Raw genomic sequence first — 23,634 nt, forward strand, 5'->3', positions numbered from 1 at the left:
TACTTGTCATCTTCCTTTACTAGACTTTCTTTCTCAAAAAAAATTTCATAACAGTGCCTTTTCTCAAGAAATTTACATTCTACTAAGAGGAAAAAAATGTGCACAGATAAATAAGCATAAAACATATACACAGTAAATATAAGGTTATTTCAAAGTTGGGGGGAAGCATTATCAACTGGAAGGCTATAAAGCATGTTGTGTGAAGCCTAAGGCAAACTTTGTTACCAATGATGTGAGTTTTCAGGATAGATCATTAGGAAGTGACTGGGACTGAGAAGGTGGAAGAGGGGCTTATCTCTGGTATTTCCTGGGAATGTGAATGCTGGAGGGAGTAAGAAGAGGCTGAGAAGAGTAAATAGGGTAGATGGGGAAATAGGAAAACCAAGAAATCTGGGCAAGGGCAATGGAATGCATTGGTGGGGAGGGGGGAAAGGTTAATGTAGGAATGAGAGAGTTATACCTGATGTGAAAGGTAATGAGAAGCAAATGGAAGGAACCAAGAAAGATGATGATGGAACCAATTAGATTATGATCTTGGAGATGGGGAATTTTAAAGCAGGAGCACCCTGCAAAGAAACTGAAGGAGTACAAAAGAAGGAAGCTACAGGTTTTAGACCATTGTACTTAGTAGGCTCATAAAACAGAATCAGAAAAGGGCAATTATTTGAATCATGGGAAAGTTAAGAGTGGGATGGAGAATTGGATTTGGGAACAGATAGGTGGGAGAAAAAATTAGGGCATTAAGATTGTATTTAGCAAGTGGGAATGACAAGTAGAGAGGAATTGGTTAGTTATGCAGGTGGCAGATTGCCTTGTAATTTTATTGCCTTGCTTCAGGAATGCTATCTTGTCTCCCTAAGTAGACTCTTCAAAAAAAAAATAGGTTGTTTTTTGTATCCCTTATAACACTTAGTGAGAGTCATGATGTAGTGGATAAAGGAACTGGCTTTGGAGCAGGAAAATGAGTTCAGCTTTTACTTCTAAAAAGTCCCACCTCTAAAACATACTAGTTATGTGACCACAGGCAATTCACTTAATCTCTCTGACTTCCAAGCAACTCTTTAAGTTATAGGCAATTTGCGAATCTCAATCATTGGAGGAAATTTCCATACTAGAAATATCTCACACACAATATAAACATCACAGGTCTGGACTAAAATATATGCACTCTCTCTTGCAAGATCACTTTAGGTATGTGACCATGGTATGCATTTCCTTTCCTTTTTTTTTTTGAGCCTCAGTTTTCTGAAGAATGGGAGTTGCCAATTTTTTTACAGGGCCATGATAAACTCTGAATATCTCTGCTCTCTTGAGAGAGCTACTCTGTAAGAATTGGCAGACATTTGAAAACAGCTTTGCAAGCTGGGGCAAACAATGGGGGAATCATATTTCTCTGCTTTTTTTCCTGATTTGCTGAGCAAATAGTCCAGAGGTCTATGAGTTCTCCCTGGGGTAGTGAAGATACTGATCCAGTTAGGCAAAAGAGAGATTATTTCTAGGCTCAGGAACTGTTGTAAAGGTCCATCCACCCCTTTTATGACAATTTACATCTTCATCAGTTTTAAAAAGAAACCCAAGGATGATGCCAAGAAGATGTTATGATGAAAGTCTTTAATAGGCAGCAGGCATTTTTTTCGTCTCCTGGTTGCAGTGGACTTTTCCAACTGATCATAATTTTCAGACATCAGTGTTGGACTCTTCTGTTTTCATACTCTCCCTGCCTCCCTCAATCACCATCATCAAGTAATCAACTGCTCACTTTTTAAATTGTCATGACACTTTTTTATATCTGGTCACCAACTCCATTATTGGTCTACTTGAAGACCATGGTCATATTTTAGCCAAGGCTCAGTTTTAGCCTTAGCATAAACCTGTGCCTGGCAGAGGGTGCATATGTCCTTTAGTCTAATGCTTGGGATGGAGCATTCAATATTATATATTTAATTTCAAATATTTTGGGTACTTAGAGGAATCTGAGGTCTATTTGGTTAGGACTTCAAAATGAATAAACTATATTGTTCTCATCAGGAAGAGGGAATGGAGAAAACCCAAGTTTCTATTTGTTTGAGAGTATTTCACACCCATGTTCAATTTCTAGAGTCCTGAGTGTGGTTAGTTCACTCTCATACATATCCAGCTGATGACTACACAGTTGTTTATCCTGTTATCTATCCCAGATTGTAAATTATCCAGCTGATGTTGTAAAATACTCAGTAGAGTCTCCAGAACACATGAGCCTTGTGAGCATAACTGCTTTATGCTGATGGCCCATAAGAGCCCATGTCAGTATCTTCTCCTGATTCTTCATCAGCCAAACGCTTTAAGATGTTTAGGAATGGTGCTTGAAGGGTCTCTGCTTCTTCATGCTGTGGGCCTTGGAGCGTTTCTTTGCCTGGCTGAGCCGGAGGGCTTTTTGGGGAAATTGTCTTTTGTATAGTCTCTCGCTGTACTGTAGTTCAGGCGTGACAAAACTCTGGCAGGCCTGTTTTGTTGCTTTGTCCAACCCATGCTTTAAGTTATAGCCAAGAATTCTAGCTTTGCCGTACTGGAGTGGGGCTAGCAATTTGTCCTGGATCTCCCAGGAGTGGACACTTTGCTCACCCTGAAGACAGGTCTTTGCCAGTTGCTTCCGCCGCCTCCGTAGGGCAGCCACTTCTTGCTGCAGGTATTCCCTGCCCATGCTCTGGTTAATTCTTTCCCAGAAGGTACGATTGAAATGAAGGTAGAGTTCCCAGTCCAGCTTGTTCCAACTCTGTATCTTCTGAATGGTGCTGGAAGACAGTGGGGAATGGTAAGAAGCATCTTGCTGGTTAATGGGGAACGACACTACATCATCTAGGCTCCAGCAGAGGGAGTCTTTTAGCAGTACCATTGATTCATCAAAATACTCTGCAATTAAGACAAGATCAAATTGGCTTTCAATGATCTGGGCAAGCAACTGAGTGTGGTGGGTGGAGACCTTTCCATTGTGGTTGAAACCAAAGTCAAAGGTCATGAGATTTCGGCCATAATGACTGTCAGGTCTCAGGGGATTATAGAACTTGCTTGTGTGGTTCAAGAAGTCATCTAGGTTTTTGGCATTGATAAAGGATGAGCTGGCCTTGAAGTACATGAAGGATGACTCCATGAGATGAATGGGACTTCGGAGGATGGAGAAGTAGAAGGTGTCATTTGGCATGACCCTCTGGACCTGAAAAAAGAAAGTCAAGGTGAAGAAATTGATTCAGGGTAATGGGTTCATATTGTCTCAGGGAGGGATTTAGGTTAAAAAGCTGGAAAGACTTCCTAGCTAAGCATTGTTTGACTCAGTGAGGTCTTTTCTAGAAGGACTTTAAAAGTAGAGTTGTCTTCATCTGTTTGGAAACAACCCTAACCCTTGGAGGCCCCTTCTAGCTCTAAGAATTGTGATGCTGTCATTTGTGGAATGTATGATAGCATACATCGGAAGACCCCTAGCTTTGGTTGGAGCCCAAACACCGGGAATACAGTTCTAGCTCTGTCACTTACTGCCTGTGAAGTTGGCAAGTTACTCAACTTCTTAGACCTTCATTTCCCCTATCTGTAAAATGGGAATATTTGTACTACCTGCTTCCAAAGATCATATATGATAATGTATGTGAAAACATTGCTAGACTAAAAAGCATTTTAAAAATAGAATGTAAGCACTAGAGTGGTTAAAGTATTCATGCCCTGGAGATCAATAACCAATTTGTTAGCCTTGGTCTTGAGGGTAGGTATTATTTTATACTATTTCATTTTTTTTCCCTGTAAATTAATGGCAGCCAGTATAGAGCTTTGCACTGTGAGTGTATGTGTGTTTGTGTGTGTAATTTCATTGATGTAGGGAATTCCCCATGAAGAAATCAATCGGCAGGCATTTATTAAGCTTCTGCTATATGCCAGGCACTGTGCTAAATCTTCCATGAATACAGATGGGCAACTCTTTTGCAACTTAGAATATCAGAGAGTTTCCTGGGACATTGAGAAAAGCTAGAGTTGGGAATTGAATCCAGGTCAACTCAGTTGTCTCTGAAGTCAACTCTCTATTTAATAACCACGTTGTTCTTTGTTCCTTCACAGAGTAGGTTATTAATAAATGCTTGTTGAATGTTTATTGAAATATAAGATATTACTAGTTACCTTACCCAAGTGGTTAAGCCACTGACAAGTCTTAGAGACAGGTCCAATTGTCTAAGTCGTTTTGGGTATATTTTTTATTCTCCTTAGAATCCAATCTTTTTAGAGTAGTATTTGGCTAGTGGTGAGAAGATGGGCCTGTGTTCTCTCAGGATGAAAAGGTGTGTGTATTGTGTGTTTGTAGATATATATGTGTGTGTGTGTGTGTGTGTGTGTATATGAATGTGTATGTGTATATATATATGCGTATATACAAACACACAACACACATCTATACAACACATATCTATACACATGTATATAGATACCACACACATGTGTAACATACATACATATTTACACACGTATATGCATACATGCAAAAATTTTGGCTTCCATTCCTGGCTTGTTGATGTTGGAAACACTGGTTTGGATACAGTAAGTTGTTCCCTTGCTGTTCTTAACAAATACAGGTCATCTGGATTTCTTTGTTGGTCAACAATATGGATCAAGATCTACATCTTGAAGGGACCTTAGTACCTTTTCAGTTCAGCCCCCTCTTTTTTCCAATGAGGAAACTGAGGCCCAGAGAAGTAAAGTGACTAGTGAGCAAGGTCACAGAGGTAGTAAATGTCAGTGAAGGGAGATTTAAACCGAAGTCCACTGACTCCAAAGCCAGGGCTTTCTCTATTGTGATGTCTGAGTGAGTTGTGGACATGAACTCAAGAGGGAAAGCCAGTATTATTTTCTCCTCCTCTCCTCCCCTCCGCTTTCTAAACTCCCAAGACTCACCTCTTTTTTCAGGAACCTCATATGGTGGCACATGATGTCAAATGAAGGGCTTGTGCCATCTTTGAACCCCTCTACCACCTCAGCCACAAAATAGAAAGGATAGAAGAGTTGACTGAACTGGTTGACGGGAAGAGCAAAGGTGAGATTTCGTTGCTCTCCAAAACGGAAGAGGATATTCATGATGGTGCTACTGGCACTCTTGTGGACCTTCAGGAAAAAGATGTGGGTCTTGGGTGTGCAGGCTGCCTCATGGGAAGAGTCAAGGCCATCTGGCAAACCAGGGGCCAGAAAAAGGGAAACTGGAGTCTTGGGCCTTGTAAGCTGTCCTTCAAATGACTTTTTTCTCCTGAATAAAGGAGCTTTCATTACTCTTCTTTGAGCTTGGGCTCTATTGGTGTCTGCTAGATCAGTTAACAGTTCACTATCTTTTTGTTCTGTGCCCTGAGGATGATTCTGTTGGGATGCACCTATCGAGTCAACCATCTCCTTTTTCTTCCCTGTTTCTGTTTCTCTTCTCATGATGTGTACAGCTTTGGGAAGGGGTCTGGAGCTCTTGATCTGAGGGGGAGTTTGGCCTTTGCCTTTGGCTGCTTTTTCAGTACCCCACAATGTAGGTGTTGGATACTTGGAGGTGTAAGAAAGCCACTTTAAATCATCTGAGGCATTTTCCTCTGGGTAACTCAGGTCATTCTGTAGTTGCAAAGTGGGATTGAGTGCTTGATTCTCCTTCATTCTCTGCAGGGAGCCTTGAGTTGGGGTTATTTCAGTGCGACTGATGGGGGCATTGCTTAAGGGGTGAGGAGACAATGTGGAGTTGTGGTTCTTCCAAACCTGGGATGTCTGTTGGAGGTTGATATTTTGCTGAAGGATGAGATGTTTGATTTCCTGTTTGCAACTGCAGTTAAATAATGAGAAGATCAGTGTTTTGAATAAACCTTATAATGACAGCAACTGACATTTATATGGACTAAGCTCTTTTCAAATGATGATGTTTCAGACCCAATACCATTGAGCCTCACAATGACTCTTTGAGGTAGTAATCTTATTGCCTTTTTATAGCCATGGAAACTGAGAATCAGAAAGTTTAAGCAATAACAGGTTCTGTTTCTACAGTGCTTCAAACCTTACAAAGTGCTTTCCATATGTTATCTCACTTGATCTTCACAATATCCTTGAGATATTGTGTTTTTCTTTAGGACTCCTATTTTAAGGTTGAAGAAGTGGACACTGAGAGAGGCTTAGTGTCTTGTCCAAGGTCACATAGCTATTAAATGTCACAGGGGAAGTGTGAATCTAGACCTTCCTGATTCCAAGCCCAGAATCCTATCCATGCATTTTTTTTCAATTGGTTGTCTCATGCCTTCCAACTCTGGGATCCTGTGGTTATCCTTCTCTTGATCTGGGTTTTTCATGTACCTCTTTAAAATGTGATTCCAGGGCTACAGGGGGTTTGGACCTATACTGGTTATAGCACAAATGTGACATCCTGTGACCTAGAAGGACACTGTGGCCCATGTACTCTTAGCTCAGACTGAACTTAGGGTTTCTGCCCTGTTCCCCAACTGTGGAATCCCATCCTCACATTACCTTATCTGTTGGAGGTTTCCCAGCATTTGGAGAGAAATGCAAAGGATGCTAATGAAAGTGATGAGGATCCAGAATCTTCCAAGCTGGCTCTTGGGCACCAGCTGGGCCTTTCTGTGGAAAAACAAGCAAGCAAGTAAGCAAACAAAAAATGCAGGATTGAATCTTATCTTTTTTAAAAAATAATAATACATTTAGAAATAATTGTTAGAAGCAGTTTAGTAAAATCTCTCTTCAACATGTCAAATATACTAGTGTCCCCATTCCCCCTCAAAGTTGCTTTACATTTATTTTGCCTATACTTGTAAATGTACATGTTGCCTCCCCCATAGATTTTTGTTTAAAAAAAATTAAATAAAAGAAAACCTGACTTCCCAGAAATTTCTTGTTCTCTCTTAGATATTTAATTTACTTTTCAAGATAATGGAAGTTGCTAAAAGGACTCAATTTGTTTAAGTGCCAGTAATGCAGTAGATAAGAAGAGAAGGCTCAACCTTTGGATGTCTCTTATCTGTATGGAGTTTTACATAATTAAAAGCACCTGGATTACAGACCAACATCCACAGCCAATGCTTTATTGATATCACTGACTCCACCTCCTCACCTGTTTTCCTTAATGCCTCCATGGCTTTTTTCTAAATGCCAGGAAATGTGCTTTCCAAGGCAACCCTCTATTTGAAGAAGATAAGCACAGGGGGACTCAAGAAAGGACTTTTCATTGCATAAAAGGTTGATTTTGGCCTAGAGTTAGCTGAGGAAAGTATCTGAAATGGAGACCTTCCCAAGGAACCTCATACAAATAAATGGCCCAGCTTTGAGGCCCCATGGAGCTTTAGAGCTCCTAAAGACCTGAGAACTTCTTTAACTATTTGCTCAAATCTTATTTGATTCTAAAAATTCACTGGCCACATCCTTCTGAGTTGTGATATAGTAGATTGAGCACTGGCTTTGGGGTGAGACGATGTGGGTTCAAATCTTCCTCTGATGCTTACTCCTTATGTGGAGGTAGAATAGAATAGTTAGGGAAAGCATCATGGAAGGTGTGGGACTTCAAGTGAGCTGCATTGAGGGATATTATTTGATTAGTTCTAATTATTAGGAAGTTGTTCCTGACATCAAACCTACTACAGCTTTGACCTCCTTGTTACTCCTAGTTTGGCCTCTGAAGCCAGACAGACCAAGGCTAATTTCTCTTATTGTTGTTCAGTCATTTCAGTTGAGTTCAACTCTCCATGACCCCATTTGGTGTTTTTTTTCTTTTTAAAATTTTTAAAAATCAATTAATTTATTTTGATTTATCAACAATCACTTCCATATGCTTTTGAGTTTAAAATTTTTCTCCCCCTTCCTCCCCACCACCCTTCCCAAGATGGTGCACAGTCTGATATTGGCTATATATATATACATTCTTATTAAACATATTTTCAGATTAGTGATGTGGTAAGTAAAAATTAGAACCAATAGGAGGAACCACCAGAAAGAGGAAACAAAACTCAGCAGAAGAGAAAAAAAATAGCAATTCAACTTCCATAGTTCTTTCTTTGGATGTGGATAGCATTTTCCATCACAAGGCCTTCGGAGATGTCTTAGATCCTTGTATTGCTGGGAAGGGTTAAGTTTATCAATATTAGTCATCGCACAATGTGGCTGTTATTGTGTACAACATCCTCTTGGTTCTGCTCACTTCACTCAGCAGCAGACCATAGAGTCTTTCCAGGTTTTTCTGAAGTCTCTCTGTTCATCATTACTTATAGCACAATAGTATTCCATTACATTCATATACAACAACTTGCTCAGCCATTCCCCAGTTGATGGGTATCTTGTCAATTTCCAGTTCTTTACCACCACAAAAAGAGCTGCTATGAGTATTTTTATACATGTGGGTCCTTTTACCATTTGTGTGATCTCTTTGGGATACAGCCCTGGAAGTGGTATTGCTGGGTCAAAGGGTAGGCACATTTTTATATTCCTTCGGGCATAGTTCCAAATTGCTCTCCAAAATGGTTGGATCATTTCACAACTCTACCAACAATGCATTAGTGTTTTCCCACACTAATTTTCCCACATCTTCTCCAACATTCATCATTTTCTTGTTTTGTCATCTTGGCCAGTCTGATAGGTGTGACATTTGGTGTTTTCTTGGCAAAGATATTGGACTAGTTTGCTATTTCTTTCTCCATCTCATTTTACAGATGAAGAAACTGAGGCAAGCAGAGTTAAGAGACTTAACCCAGGGTCACACAACTAGTGTCTGAAGCCAGATTTATAGTTTTTAAAAAACCTGAAGATGGCTATCTTGTCTAGTGCTCCCACTCCCAGTCTTCTCAAGTCTCTTCTCCAAGATAAACATTCCTAGTTCCTTCAGCTGGTTCTCATATGACATGAACTGGAAGGCCCTAGATAGTAACAACCATGAGACGCATTGTGGCAATGGTGTCAAAATCAAATAGAAATGGGGACCACCAAACTGTATATAAGGATCACATATTGACTTAGAAAACCACATATTAACATTATGTTTTATTCTGTTTTTATTTATTTTGTTAAATATTTCCCAGTTACATTTTAATCTGGTTTGGGCCACATTTGGGAGATTCGTCATGCCCTTGAGCTAATATGCTGGATCTGGAGTCAGGAAGACTTGTGTTCAAATCTTGTCTTAAACTCTTACTGTGACCCTGGGCAAGTCACTTAACCACTCTCAGGTTCTGTTTTCCTCTTCAGAGGGGGCTGGATTTAATGGCTTTTAAAGTTTTGTTGATTTATACATCACAAACACTCCCATTTCTCAAGAGATCTCATGTAACAAAGTAAAACAATTTAGTAAAACATAATGCAGTGGCCTCATCTTAAAGTCCATGTACTGCATCTATAGTGTCCCTTTTCTCTTTTTGAAAAATTAATAGAAATCTATTTTCTTTCCCTCCTACTTCCTATCCCATTGGAAAAAAATCAGGTCTTCCTCACTCCATGGCCAGCACTCTACCCATTGAGCCTTCTAACTGCCCTGCCTAGCAAATAATAAGCCCTTGTTGTTTGTCCTTCATTTTTGAAGCCAACCAATGACATCACAGCATGATGTCATGACCTGTGCATGAATTAGATTTATCAGAGTTGCATGCAATTGTCAGCCTCACTCTCTCTTCCAGAGTCATTGAAATCCAGTGTCAAAACAAAAGTCAAGACAACTGGCAATGGCCTGGAATGCGATAGATGATTTTGGTGTCCTGGATGTCTGACCAACCTCTAAGGGCCTTGCAGTGCCTGTGTTAGCTGCCTTCATGGCTATTGAACAAACTGTTCTTATCCACCCATTCTGCTGGGGGAAGTCTTCACATGTTTGGGGTAGATGTCCCCTCTAATTCACTGATGGGTTCAGCTACCTTCAACCCGGTTTAGCCCTTCTACCAAGATGGTTTGCTGGGCATGTGACAGCTTCTTAGAGCCACAGGTGAGAGTTGAGTGCCAGGTAGATACCAAAGGTAAATGAGGAGCCCTCACATCAGAGGTGCTAGTCTTCCCTGAACATCTCATAAACCCCAATAAGCCCTTAATAAGTGCCTGTTGACTGATTATTGAATTTCTCTGCTTAAGACCCCTTCTGTTTGAGGGCTGCTCTGGACCTGTTATGTTACATGCCTTGCTATAATTCTGGTCAGCAGGATATGCTCTATCAGCATGACTCAATTTAGCAGACATTCATCAAGGGTCTACTTAGCAAGTAGAGAACCTATCCCAGGTTGTTATATGTGATCCAGTTAGTTTCCATAGCAACAAAACACCCTTAATCCTGATGAGTATTCTGCTGATTTATGCCCTTGATCACAATGGGTACCTGGAAAAAGAGGTAGGTATGGATGAATCAATGCCCACTTGTTAGGGGCAGGCCTGACTCCAGTATCTTGTTAGTTCAGGTTGCAACTTGGGATTGGAGGGATGAGACACTAGTAAGTTATTAAACAGTTAACCAAAGAAGGTTGACTTTGCCTTAACACAACAAGAATATATAACCAGGATACAATAGCACTTAGTTTTTATAGGATACTCTCCTCTTCCTCCCCCTTTTCTTTATATGGAAACATAGAACTATTATCTTCAGACATCCACCAATTTACAGGGGCTGACTTCACAAGAAAGAGACTTTATCGTGCCCTTAGATGACCTGAAAGGGAGGCAGGGGCCAGTCGGTTCCCTAGGATGGCTTTTTTTTTCTCTTAAGAAAAACTAATCCCTGTTTGGGAAAGGGAGTGGGAGGTGGGCGGGGGAGAGAACTCTGGTCCTGTCACACCACCTAGCACCATTATTGGGAAAATAAATCATCTTGGGAAAATAACTTGTATCCTAGATTAGATTAAACTCTTATTAAGGGCTCATTAGGTACCAGGGCACTATGCTAAACATGGGAAATACAAATATGAACCAAAGAAAGATAACCTTTGACCTCAAGGAGCCTAATGGGGGAAGAATTATTTTTGATTAATTGAAATATAATTCAGGGCCTTTAAAAATTCAATAGAGTTATGAATGCTTAAAAAAAGAAAAACAAACAACCCAGGACTTTCCACTTATGGAAAAGGATCCTAGAGTTAGAAGGGACCTCAGTGGTCATCTAGGCCTGCCTCCTCATTTTACAGATAAGGAAACAGGTCAAGAAGGGTTAGGTGATCTGCCCAAGGTCACACAGGAAGTAAATGCCAGACGTAGGATTGGATACTGTGACCCTTGTTCTTCCCACGGTGCTAGGCTGACATTGAGCCAAAGATGAAACAAACGGCCAGATTTCAGAGACTGACGCTTGACTTTGCTTACTTACTTACTCTTACCCTTCAGTCTTTGCTTCCACTTGTACTTAAGGATGAACTTGACCCTGGAGTTGGCTCCGCCACCCTAGGCCTGTGCTCCAACCCTGAAATCTAATTAACTTCTGTCTGCCTGGGTTTCTTCATATTTGAAGTGGGGATAATAACCCCTAATTCCCAGGGTTATTGTAGGGAGAAATTGAGATGATATTTGTAAAGTACTTTGTAAATCTTAAAAGTACTATAAAAATCTATTGCTATTACTATTACTATTATTTTTAGTATTACTTCATTACTATTTCTATCATTATTACCATGACTTTTACTATCACTATTTCTTTTACTATTATCATTATTTTTACTTTATAAATAAAAGTATTACTATCGCTATCACTATTATTTTTACTATTACTTTTTCTTTATAAATAAAAGTATTACTATCACTGTTACTGTTACTTTTACCTTATAAATAAAAGTATACTATCACTATTACTTTATAAATAAAAATATTACTATCACTATTACTTTTACTTTATAAATAAAAGTGTTACTGTCACTATTATTGTTACTATTACTTTTTTTTTACTATGTCTGTTACTATTACTTTTACTATTATTGTTACTTTTGCTTTTACTATTATTGTTACTTTTACTTTTGCTGTTACTATTGTTGCTTTTACTATTATTGTTACTTCTGCTTTTACTTATTGTTGTTACTTTTACTTTTGCTGTTACTGGTGTTGCTGTTCTGTGCCTCTGATGGCCAGCTGGCTCTCACTTCTGTTTCAAGGGAAGGCAGTGGAGGCTGTGAGTCAGGAGTCCTGACCAGGACAGGGCATTGGGGATATCCTGGTCAGCGAAGTGGGAACTCCCTAAACTCCCCTCCAGCAGGAAAACCATCCTGCCTATTTGTTCTGTGTCTTTATCCTTCTATAGCCAATGAGATTCCTTGTTTTTTAAATTTCTGCCCTGGGCCCCATTACAAATGAAAGGAAGCTCATTCTGCCACTACATGACATGCAGGCCCTAGAGACAGATTTCCCCCATAAGTCAACCTTACTTGGATAAGACTCAATAGGGGTCCTCTTCAAGTGTTATTTGGTAAGGCCCTGTCAATATTTCAACAAAGCCCAGCAGCTAACCCTAGAGGCCCAGTCCATTGGCTGGGAGTGACTGATGCATTTGGCTATATCCCATCAGGGCTACTGGTCAGTTATTTGATATGTTGAGCAGTAGCTAGGCTTTAAGATGTACATTTCCTGGCCCCTGCTCTGTGAGCTTGGCCTCTTATAAGTGATCTGACCATCCTGCATCTGTAGCGATGTCTGCTATCATCTCATTTTCCAAGCGTGAGACGGGGCATCATCCAATTGATCTTGATGTGGTCCCCATTACTTTAGAGAGACAAAGGCTGCCCACATGTAGATTTGTGCTGCTCCAGAGCAGCACGGACCAGGCCCACTCATCACACTCATTCCTGCCCCTCTCATGAGGCTGATAGAAGTGACTTGGTCACTCGGAGTGGCGCTGCCTGCCATCTTTCCCACTCATCCAATGTGTTGGCTGTTCAGAAAACTAGAGGAAGAATATTGACCTGCTGTCTGTCATGTGGATCTGTTCATTCCAGTAAGTCCGGCCCTCACAGAGTCCCTTTCTTTTTTCAAGATAAAGCTTTTCCTAATGCCTCCAACTACTTGTGCTCTCCCTCTCTGACTACCTTGTATTTATTTTCTTAAGTTATTCTGTATAAAGTCACATGTAACAACAACAACAATAGCTAGCATTTATATAGCACCTATTATGTGCCACACACTGTGCTAAGCACTTTACAAATATTATCTTACTTGATCCTCACAACAACCCTGGGAAGTAGGTGCTATTATTATCCTCATTTTATAGTGAGGAAACTGAGGCAGAGAAAGGTTAAGTGGCTTGCCCAAGGTCACACAGCTGATAAGTATACAGCACCTACTATGTGCCAGGAATTATGCTAAGCACTTCACAAGTGTTATCTCAGTTGATTCTCATAACTACCTTGGTAAGTAGACACTATTATTATCCCCATTATACAGCTGAGGAAACTGAGGGAAGCAGGATTAAGTGACTTACCCAGGGTCACACAATAAGTGTCTGAGGCTGGATTTGAACTCAGGTCTTCCTGAATCTGGGTCCAGTCCACTATCCACTGTGCCATATATGTACTTCCCCTGGTAGAATGTAAGCTCCCCCATTAAAATATAAGTAGCTGGGGGGTCAGAGCCAAGGTGGCAGAGTAAAAGCAGTGACTTGCTTGAGCTCTCCCCATCCCCTCCAAATACCTGTAAAAATGGCTCTAAACAAATTCTAGAGCAGCAGAACCCACAAAAAGAATATAAGCAGCTGGGTGGTGCAGTGTACAGAGTTCTGGACGTGGAGTCAGGAGGACATGAGCACAAATTTGACCTCAGACATTTACTAGCTGTGTGACTCTGGGCAAAAGTCCCTTAACCTCTGTCTGCCTCAGTTTTCAGAACTGCAAAATGGGAATTTTAATACTAGCTACCTAACAGGGTTGTTGCGAGAATCAACTGAGATAATATTTGTGAAGCACTTAGCACAGTGCCTGGAACATAGCAGGTATCTAATAACTGCTTGTTCCCTTCCTTTCTTTGTGGATAGGGATGGTTTCATTCATTGTTATTTGTATCCCCAGAACTTTGCACGGTGCCTGGTACACAGTAGGTGCTTTATAAATGCTTAACGATTGAAGTTCTATAACTCTGGGTTCTTTAGCATTGACCAGGATGTCAGAATGATGCTTTGACACAGCCTTTTCCCTTTCAATATACCAGGTTTTCCAGCCAATGTCTTTTCTATTCAGTAAATGAAGACAATGAAAACCTTGTTTCCTTCCACATGCCTGTGTTTGACATTGGATCCCAGGATTCTAGAATTTCTCTTCCTGAAACTAGTTAGTTTAGATGATTGCCAGGCTTCTTAGTAGTTGACCAATTTATGAGGTAGGGTGTGGACTAGATGACCTCTGGAATTGCCCTCCCTCCTAGCCTAGTGACCTCATGTTTCCAAGTTAGCAGTGAAGGAATGTTGCCATCCAGCTTCTAAGGTCTAGCTCTGCTGCTGCTCAGAGATATCATCATCAGCTTCTAGTTTGAGCTATCACTTTCTCTCCTCTACATGGAGGGTATTTTCCACTTACTTCTCTGTAAGGGAATCTCTTTTATTTATTCCCTTCTTTCCTTGCTTTCCATACTTTCCAATGTACTTGACTGACTTTGGTGGGCATATATGGCAGAAGATGGCTTGAAAGTGTTTTGGGCTAGCAAACTTTGTGTTAGGATATCTCTATACCACTAGGTCCTCTCTCCATTCTAGGCTAATTTTGAGCTAATATCCCAGACTTCAGAGTACCATGGAGTTGTCTCACTTGGAAGTCTCTGTAAAGTGCTGAATTGGAGATGAGATACTCTAGAGGTGAAAAGGTCAGGCTGTGACCAACTAATAGGAGAACCTGTAGATCATCACTATTATTATCACCAGGGAGCTTGCCCGGGTATCCCTTGTAACTAAGTCAGCTACGAAATGACATGCCCTGAGTCTACCTAGATTCAGGCATCCTTTGCTCTCTCATTCTGCCTACTTCTGAGACGATGTTCAGTCGTCCAACTCTCCATGACTCTGTTTGGGGTTTTCTTGGCAAAGATACTGGAGTGTTTGCCATTTTCTTCTCCAGCTTATTTTACAGATGAGGAAACTGAGACAAACAGGGTTAAGTGACTTGCCCAGGGGCACACAGCTAGTAAGTGTCTGAGGCTGTATTGGAACTTAGGAAGAGGAGTCTTCCTGACTCTAGGCCTGGCACTGTATCCACTATACTGTCTAGCTGCCTCCCAAGAGATGTACCCAGAGTAAAATGAAGAATATGTATTTTCTTTCCTTTTTGCCTAACATAGAGTGCTCTAGTGGAGTCAGCAGAACTAGTTTGAATCCTAACTTGGCTATTTACATATTTCCTTTGTGATCAAAAGCAAGTCACTTAATTGATGCCTGTACCCTCACATTTGAAATGAAGATTCCTTTCCTGCTCTAAATCCTATGATTCCAGTTGTTATCTGACTCCACAGGATAACCAGCCATTTGTTTTTTTCTATTTAATTAATTAATTAATTTTATTTTTTATTTTTAGGCAATTGGGGTTAAATGACTTGCCCAGGATCACACAGCTAGTAAGTGTCAAGTGTTTGGTCTGAGGCTGGATTTGAACTCAGGTCTTCCTGACTTCAGGGCCGGTGCTCTATCCATTGCACCACCTAGCCGCTCCCTCATTTATTTATTTATTTTAATTTTAATTTTTTTTTATATAACCAGCCATTTGTAAGCTTTTCAGATTCTTCTCCTTTCAGAGGAAGTCAGACAACTAGAGTACATTCATAGACCTCATTCTTCCCCGTCATTTAACAATGGGCTTATTAATAATGATAATCCTTCAGATTTATCTAGCACCTTTCTTCTGGAAACTCCAGATCAGTTCATACTAATAGTATTCTATGGCAGTAGGAAAGAAGGACCAAATCTGGGCAAAATAGTAAAGTCGATTACATGTTATATTTTCTTCTGTACCTTCTCACTTCCATTTTTGACACACCCTTTTCTCCTCATGTTGCACAGATGCCCAATCCACTCATGCTGCTCCCATGGCTGTTCAGGGCCTCCCACTTTGAGGCAGGTTTGTATAACAGTATCTTCTAATGCTAGCCTATGCAGAGGCAGGATGTTATAGTGGAAAGTGCACTGCATTCTGAGACAAGAGACCATTTTGAATTGTAAAATGTGGCCTTGAGAAAGTCAGTTTCCCTTCTTTGGGCTTCAGTTTCCTCACTTAGAAAATGAATGGATGAAGGACCAGCAAAGATGGCAGAATGCAAAGGAGTAGTACAGCCCAGCTCTCACAACTATACCAACTCAAACTAAGAAAGAGCACTAGATGTTGAAGGTGACAGGGAAACCCAAGGAGGAACCATGGTGGGCCATTTTTTCCAGTCCAAGATTGTGGATTCTTCTCACAAGAAGAGTCACCAGCACAGGGATCGTGACCAGGTCTGCAGCTCTGTTGCCTTTAACCCTGGACAGGATCCTTGATTTAGCCCATTCTGGGGTATTCAGAGCTGGGACTAGAAAATGGAGGGATTGGGCTTGATAACCTCTAAACGTCCTTCTAGCTCTAAATTTATAATCCTTTTCCTTTCTTTCCCATCAAAATGTACCTGCGCTCCATCACAGCCTTGCATCCAGCCATTTTATAAATTTTATAAAATATGTACATTTTACTAAAAAAATTATATATAAATAAATATAAAATTATAAGTAATTTTATAAAGTTAGTAATGAATTCATGCTAGGTGGTACAGTAGCAAGAATCCTGAATTTGGAGTCAGAGAACTTGGGTTCCAGTCTTGGTTCTTCCAGGTCTAAATTTATGGTTCTACACTACTTTACCTTGTAAGACTATGGATTGAGAGCTGGAAGACAACTTCAGATGCCATCTTGGCTAACCTACTAATGTTATAAATGAGAAAATTGGGGCCCAGGGAAATTGTGATTTATTTAAAGTTACACAGACAGTAAGGATCAGAGGCAGAATTTAAACCCAGGTCCTTTGACTGCAGAGTCTCTACCCTGTGCTATGTTACCTCTCTGGGCCTCTGTTTCTTCATTAGTAAAATGTAATATTTTGTTTAGCTCTATTATGTTGCCCATTTTTCTAACTTTATTTTCTCTTAGACCTGTATATATAGTTGAATATTTATATCAGAGGTGTGCTGGTAAATTTTTAACAATGGGCTTTCTGAAAAAAAATTTATGCTCAACTCACTTTTTAAGTTTAATCTGTATGAACATTTTCTCTATAATTTTCTTAAGTCTGGAATAGACCATCGATAAAACAATAAAAAAGAAAAATAAATTGAGTAAGTCATAAATGAACTTTTAAGGGAAAAATGAAAACTAGGACTAGATGGATTTAAAAGTGAATTCTATGAAATATTTAAAGAACAATTAATTGCTATACTACATAAACTGGAAAAAAATAGAAAAAAATGTTCCTACCAAATTCCTTCTCTGAGACAACTCTGGTCTTGATACTTAAATTTGGGAAGAGTCAAAACTGAGAAAAAAAAGCTATAGATCATTTTTTCTAATGGATACTGATGTAAAAATTTTAAATAAAATACTAGCAAGGAAACTGTAGTAAAATCTTCTAAAGATCCTACATTATGACCAGGCTGAACTTATATCAGAAATGCAAGGCTGGTATGATATTGGGAAAAGTATAAACATAACTGGCCAAATTAATGACAAAAAGCACGTGATTATATCAAAGGATATAGAAAAAACATTTGACAAGATACATCCATTCCTATTGAAAATGCTAGACAGCATAGGAATAAATAGATCTTTCCTTAATATGATAAATAATAGCTATCTAAAACCAAGAGCTAGCATTATCTATATTGAAGATAAACTAAAGGCCTTTCAAATAAGATCAGGAATAAAGCAAGGGTGTTCATTATCACCATTACTATTTAATATGGTGTTAAAAATGATAGCATAACAATATTATGAGAAAAAGAAACTGAGTGAATAAGCACAGGCAAAGAAGAAACACGATTATTATTTTTTTGCAGATGATATGATGGTTTGCTTCAAAAACCCTTTGTCACACAGCTATTGTCTGAGGCCAGATTTGAACTCATGAATATGAATCTTCTGACTCCAAGCCCAGCACTCGATCCACTGTGCCACCTAGCTACCCAGTCAAAAACTAAGTGAAGCAATTTACAAATTCAATAAAGTTTCAGGATATAAAATAAACCTGTAAGAATCATCAGCATTTTTGGATACCACTAACAAAATCCAGCAGGCAGAGAAAGAGAAATTCCATTTAAAATAATTACAGATAGTGTAAAATACTTGGGAGGCTACCTGACAAGACACACAAGCAGGAACTATATGAACACAATTGCAAAAAACTCTTTATACAAATAAAGACAAGTCTAAATCATTGAAGAAATTAATTGCTCATGGGTAGACTGAGTCAATATAATAAAAATGACAATACTACCTAAATTAATTTACTTATTCGGTGCCATGCTAATCAAAATATAAAAGGATTACTTTATAGAACCAGATAAAATATTGAAATTCGTCTGGAGGAACAAAAAGTCAAGAATATCAATGGAAGTAATGAATGAAAATGGAAAGGAAGAAGGCCTAGCAGCACCAGATCTCAACTATACTATCAACTCATTTTTTTTTTTAATGAACTCGTTGTCAAAATGATTTGGTACTGGTTAAGAAATATAGAGGTTGGAACCGCTAGATGGTGCAGTGGATAGAGCCCCAGCCCTGGAGTCAGGAGGACCTGAGTTCAAATTCAGCCCCAGACACATAAAATTTACTAGCTGTGTGACTCTGGGCAAATCACTTAACCCCAATTGCCTCACTTAAAAAAAAAAAAAAGAAGGGCAGCTAGGTGGTGCAGTGGATAGAGCACCAGCACTGGATTCAAGAGGACCTGAGTTCAAATCCGACCTCAGACACATAACACTTCCTAGCTGTGTGACCCTGGGCAAGTCACTTAACCCCATTGCTTAGCCAAAAAAAAAATATAGAGATTGATTAATGGAACAGATTAAGTATATGATATACTGACACAAACAAGCACAATAGCCTAGTGTTTGATAAACCCAAAGATCTCAGCTATTGGGACAAAAACTTACTATTCAACAAAAACTTTTGGGAAAACTGGAAAGCAGTCTAGTAGAAAGTCAATACAGACCAATGTCTCATACCTATACACCAAGACAATCTCCAAATGGGTGCATGATTTAGACACAAAAAGTGGTATCAAAAACAAAGTAGGGGATCATGGAAGAAATTACCTCTCAAATCTATGGCTTAGAGGAAGAAGTCATAACCAAACAAGAAATAAGGAAATTCACAGAAAGTAAAATGGACAAATTTGGTTATGTAAAATTTTTAAAGTTTGTATACAAGCAAAGCCAATTCAGCTACAATTAGTAGAAAAGCAGGAAATTGGGGAAAAAAATCTTTGCCATTAGTTTGTCTGATAAAGGTCTCATTTTTAATATGTGTGTAGATCTGGAATTCAATTTTATAAGAATAAGAGCCCTCAAACTATGGGGATATCCATTAAGAGTCATTTTCCTATTAACAAATGTTCAAAGGATATGAATCAGCAGTATTCAGAGCAAGAAATCCAAAATATCAATAGCTGTATGAAAAAATGTTCTAAATCATTATTAATCAGAGAAATGCAAATTAAGGCAACTTGAGCTTTAATCTTGTACCCATTAAAATAGTGAAGTTGATAAAAAAGGAAAACAACAATTTCTGGAAGAGCTGTGGAAAAATAGATACATTAATGCACTGTTGGTGGAACTGTAAACTTGTCCAACTATTCTGGAAAGCAATTTGGAACTATGTGATACCACTACTATTTCTGTTCCCCAAAGGGCTCAAAGAAAGAGGAAAATACCCCATATATACAAATTATTTATAGCCTCTCTTTTTATGGTGACAAAGAATTGAAAACCATGGGGATATACATCAAATGGGGGATGGCTAGACATGTTATAGTATACACATGTGATGGAATATTATTGTGCTGTAAGAAATGATGAAGACAATGGTTTCAGAGAAGCCTGGGAAAACTTGTATGATTTGATGCAAAAGGAAGTGGGCAGATTTGGGTGAACAATATATACAATAACAAAACTATTCAAAAGATAACTGACTGTGAAAGACATACGAGTTTGGAAGAATTAGGCAGTCTGATGAAGAAAATTACTAACCACAATTCCAGAAGACTAGTTATGAAACACGCTGCCTACTTCAAGAGAGGTAATGGACTCAAAGTATAGATCCAAGCATGTGTTTATATATTTATATTTATCTCTAGCTATATTCCTATAGACATATAGATATCTCTTTGGAAATAAAGATATAGACATAGAGCTATCTATCTAGATACATCTAGATATACATACACATACAAATGTTTATATATGTATATGAACATATGTCTGTGTATATGATATAACCAATGTGGGAATTTGTTTTGCTAGACTACATATGTTTGCAATGAGTTTTGTTTTTCCTCCCTTCCCAATGGGTGAATGGGAAGGTGAAAGGGAGATAATGTGGACCTAAAAATAAAATAAAATTGAATTAAAAAAAAAATCCAAAAAGATTGTCTTATTTGATCCTCCCAATAAGCCTAGGAGATAGGTACTATTATTACTATCCCAATTTTACAGATGAGGAAACTGAGTTACAGAGCAGTTAAGTGACTTGACCACGGTTACACAAATAGTAAGCATCTATGTGACTAGATTTGAACTCAGGTCTTCCTGATACTGGGTCTAGCACTTTATCCACTGTACCATTTAACTTGCTTCAATAAATGTAGGGTTCATGGAAATAGACTACTTTAATCAAAGGAATGAATGTCCATTTAAGAGTTCAGAAATCATTGCTGACCAATAGGGAAGATATTTGGGGGTCTGCCTAGTCTCCCTAAAATCATTCCATATAGATATCAGCTTTTTCAAAAGGGGTCCCCACAGGAATTAGGCAGCAAGTTGGTTCCCCAAAGCCAAAACTAAGTATTGATGCAGAAACGAAGGAGCTCCCTTGTGTTTCTCTACCATAGTTTAGCTTTATTCTCTGCTGTCAGAGGAATAGCCTAATTGGGCAAATTCACAAAAGGCAGGTTGATGGAGTGGAAAGAGCCTTGGACTTAAATTAGGAGACCCATATTCAAGTTCTAGCTCTGATATTTACTGGCTGTGTGATCACGTGAAAGTCACATACCCTCTCAGCTTCCATTTCTTTATCTGTAAAATGGGGATGTTAAAATGTAAAGCAATATGTGAGTGTGAGCTAATATTGTTATTATCACCTCCATTTCTCCTCATATACTAACATCAACTCAGAGGTTTGGAAGGAAAAGAGACATCGAGTAAGCACCCATGGAGGTGGTTTAGTTTTACTTGTAAGATTTTATTCTGTACAAGGTACAGAAAGAGTAAGCCTCCCTGGCCCCTACCCCATATAGATAGGGAAACTGAGGCCCAGGGGTTGCATTCTAACAAGGCTTTGATAGGGTTAATGCAAAAATTCACGTCTTCTAGCTCCAGAACTGTTTCTATTCTTTATGCTGTCTTTAATAGATATGAAAGTCAATTTAAAAAATTTCCTATCATATGTTTCTAGTTTGCCATTATCAATCCAAGTTTCAATAAGGAAAAAAGTCAATAAAAGGTCAGGAGAAGTTAACTTTGTGCTGAGTAAATATCTGTGAGTATACACTCATTTTTTTCCTTGGCCCTTCAATTAATTTATCTCAGGGTCCTCAGGAAAGAGACACCTTGGCAGTAAAAACCACTTTATGAGAGAGGTAAGAAATAGACCAGTCTCTTCCTTTGGAACAGAAAAATGGACTTTGTCTGATCAAATCCCCATACCTGACATTTACTGGCTATGTCACCCTGGGAAAGTCACTTAACTCTTGAGTGCTTTGGGCAATTTAGACCATTAGTTTCAGAGAAGGTGCTGAACTGCATTGATAGCAGTTCTTGAGTAGGATCTCCTGACAGCAATGAAACCATAGGTCCAGTGTCTACCCCATGATCTTATGTATCTGCTGCCTTTTCAGGATTATATGTCATGACGTTTCATCATAAAGGAAAGGTTTATCTGAAATAGTGAAATCTGAACTATAGAATATTTTTTAGAGAAATGCAGTTTTATTATTCATTCAACAAATATTGTTTTACATAAACTATATACATTTATAATTTACATATAGTTATCAGAATGAAAACTGACAGTTTAATCTAGCATTCATTAACCAAAGACCATCTTAGATCTGCTTTAATGAACAGAATCATTAAAAATATACAAATCAATACCAAAAAGAAATTTCCCTTAAGGTTAACCATCCCTCCTCAGCTTTCAAAAAAAATCAATTAATTCACCTTAAAACCCTTTATTTCTTAATGCAAAGCTAAGAAGTAAGTGAAATTTTGAATCAGACAGGGTCTAATGCAAGAAGGTCTTTGCCATGAATGAATTTGGAAAAAAACTGCGATGATCCCAACAAGTTGCTCTCTGAGAAATGGTAGAGGCAGCCAGATACCTGGAATTATTCCTGATTTCCTTGTAAGTTAATTCACAGCTGCCTAGATGAGTCAGAATCTCAGTTTCTGCTTTCTCTATCACATTTCCAAGAGATACAAGATGGGACCCAAAATTATATTTCCTTAGAAAGAAGTTATAAATGACTTTCCCCTTCCATCAACTTGCTAATGACAACCTTTGGTTAAGAAACTAGGCCTGCAAAAATGTGACTGAAAGGCATGAAACAGAATTTCTTTCTCTATTCTCTTCCTTCTCTTCCCCACCTTCTCTGCCCACTCTGCTTCTCTCTTCTCTTCCTCACCTTCTTTTCTCACTTAAACTTTAACTCTCCTTTTTCTTATCCCTTACCTTCTTAGATTCTGTTCAGAAGAATCACTGTAGGGGATGGACTTCAAAAGAATGAGATGGAAAAAAAGATTTTAGAGCTTTGTCTACTTACTTGAACACATACATGGTGCTTCTCAGGAGGTGTACCTTTCTCAAGCACTCCCAGGTTAGTCTGTTGTTCCAACACGAATCTATACATATTTAAATAAAGTACAAGACCATTCCTTTCCCTAGAGAGATTAATTGTTCAAATAACTCCTCCTAGTTAATCATAGCTGGAAAGAAACAAATATCATGGGACAACCACACACACATACACGTGCACCATGTAAGTCTGACTAAATCAATTTCATATCTCTTCAGAGTTTTAGAAGAATGACCAGTTGTGGCCTTGGGCAATGTTATGGAGTTGGGCTTCTTTTTCTGCTTAGTAGGAAAGGATAATGCTTGTCCTTACTTCACATGGATGCCAGGAAGGGCAAATGGGACAATTTTAATCCTTAGCTTAATGCATTGCTATATTTAGTCTTTCTGGCCATGGGATAGTGGTGGTTTGCAGGGGTAGGGCAAGGAGCCAGGCCTGGATTAGGAGAGTTAGATTAGGCAATGGGAGTAGGCTATGGCCTAGGAAGTACCTATTAGTTAGCATTTAAGGTAGAATAGAGGTCTAGATCCAGGTGAATAGACTTCATGCATGTGTGGGGTGTATGGGTTGTTCAAGAGGACTAGCACTTCTGCTGGGAGGGCTTGCCAAGCTCTTTTCAGGGCTGTTTGTCCACTTTTGGTGTCTACCTGGC

The 23,634-nt window shown here is 39.0% G+C and overlaps 1 protein-coding gene across 1 annotated transcript; it reads right to left on the reverse strand.

Annotated features, from left to right (window-relative positions):
• Positions 1-61: 61 nt before the first annotated feature.
• On the reverse strand, positions 62-22,991 carry LOC114030439 (galactose-3-O-sulfotransferase 2-like). The gene is made up of 4 exons (XM_027845255.1): positions 22,950-22,991; positions 6,496-6,606; positions 4,909-5,803; positions 62-3,190 (listed from the first exon to the last, which is right to left on the reverse strand). The coding sequence occupies exons 1-4, from the start codon at positions 22,961-22,963 to the stop codon at positions 2,330-2,332; spliced, it is 1,881 nt and encodes a 626-aa protein (XP_027701056.1). The 5' UTR covers positions 22,964-22,991; the 3' UTR covers positions 62-2,329.
• Between the last annotated feature and the right edge of the window lie 643 nt (positions 22,992-23,634).

The sequence above is a fragment of the Vombatus ursinus genome, unplaced genomic scaffold (assembly GCF_900497805.2).
Source record: "Vombatus ursinus unplaced genomic scaffold, bare-nosed wombat genome assembly UNPS02014959.1, whole genome shotgun sequence".
Taxonomy (NCBI): domain Eukaryota; kingdom Metazoa; phylum Chordata; class Mammalia; order Diprotodontia; family Vombatidae; genus Vombatus; species Vombatus ursinus.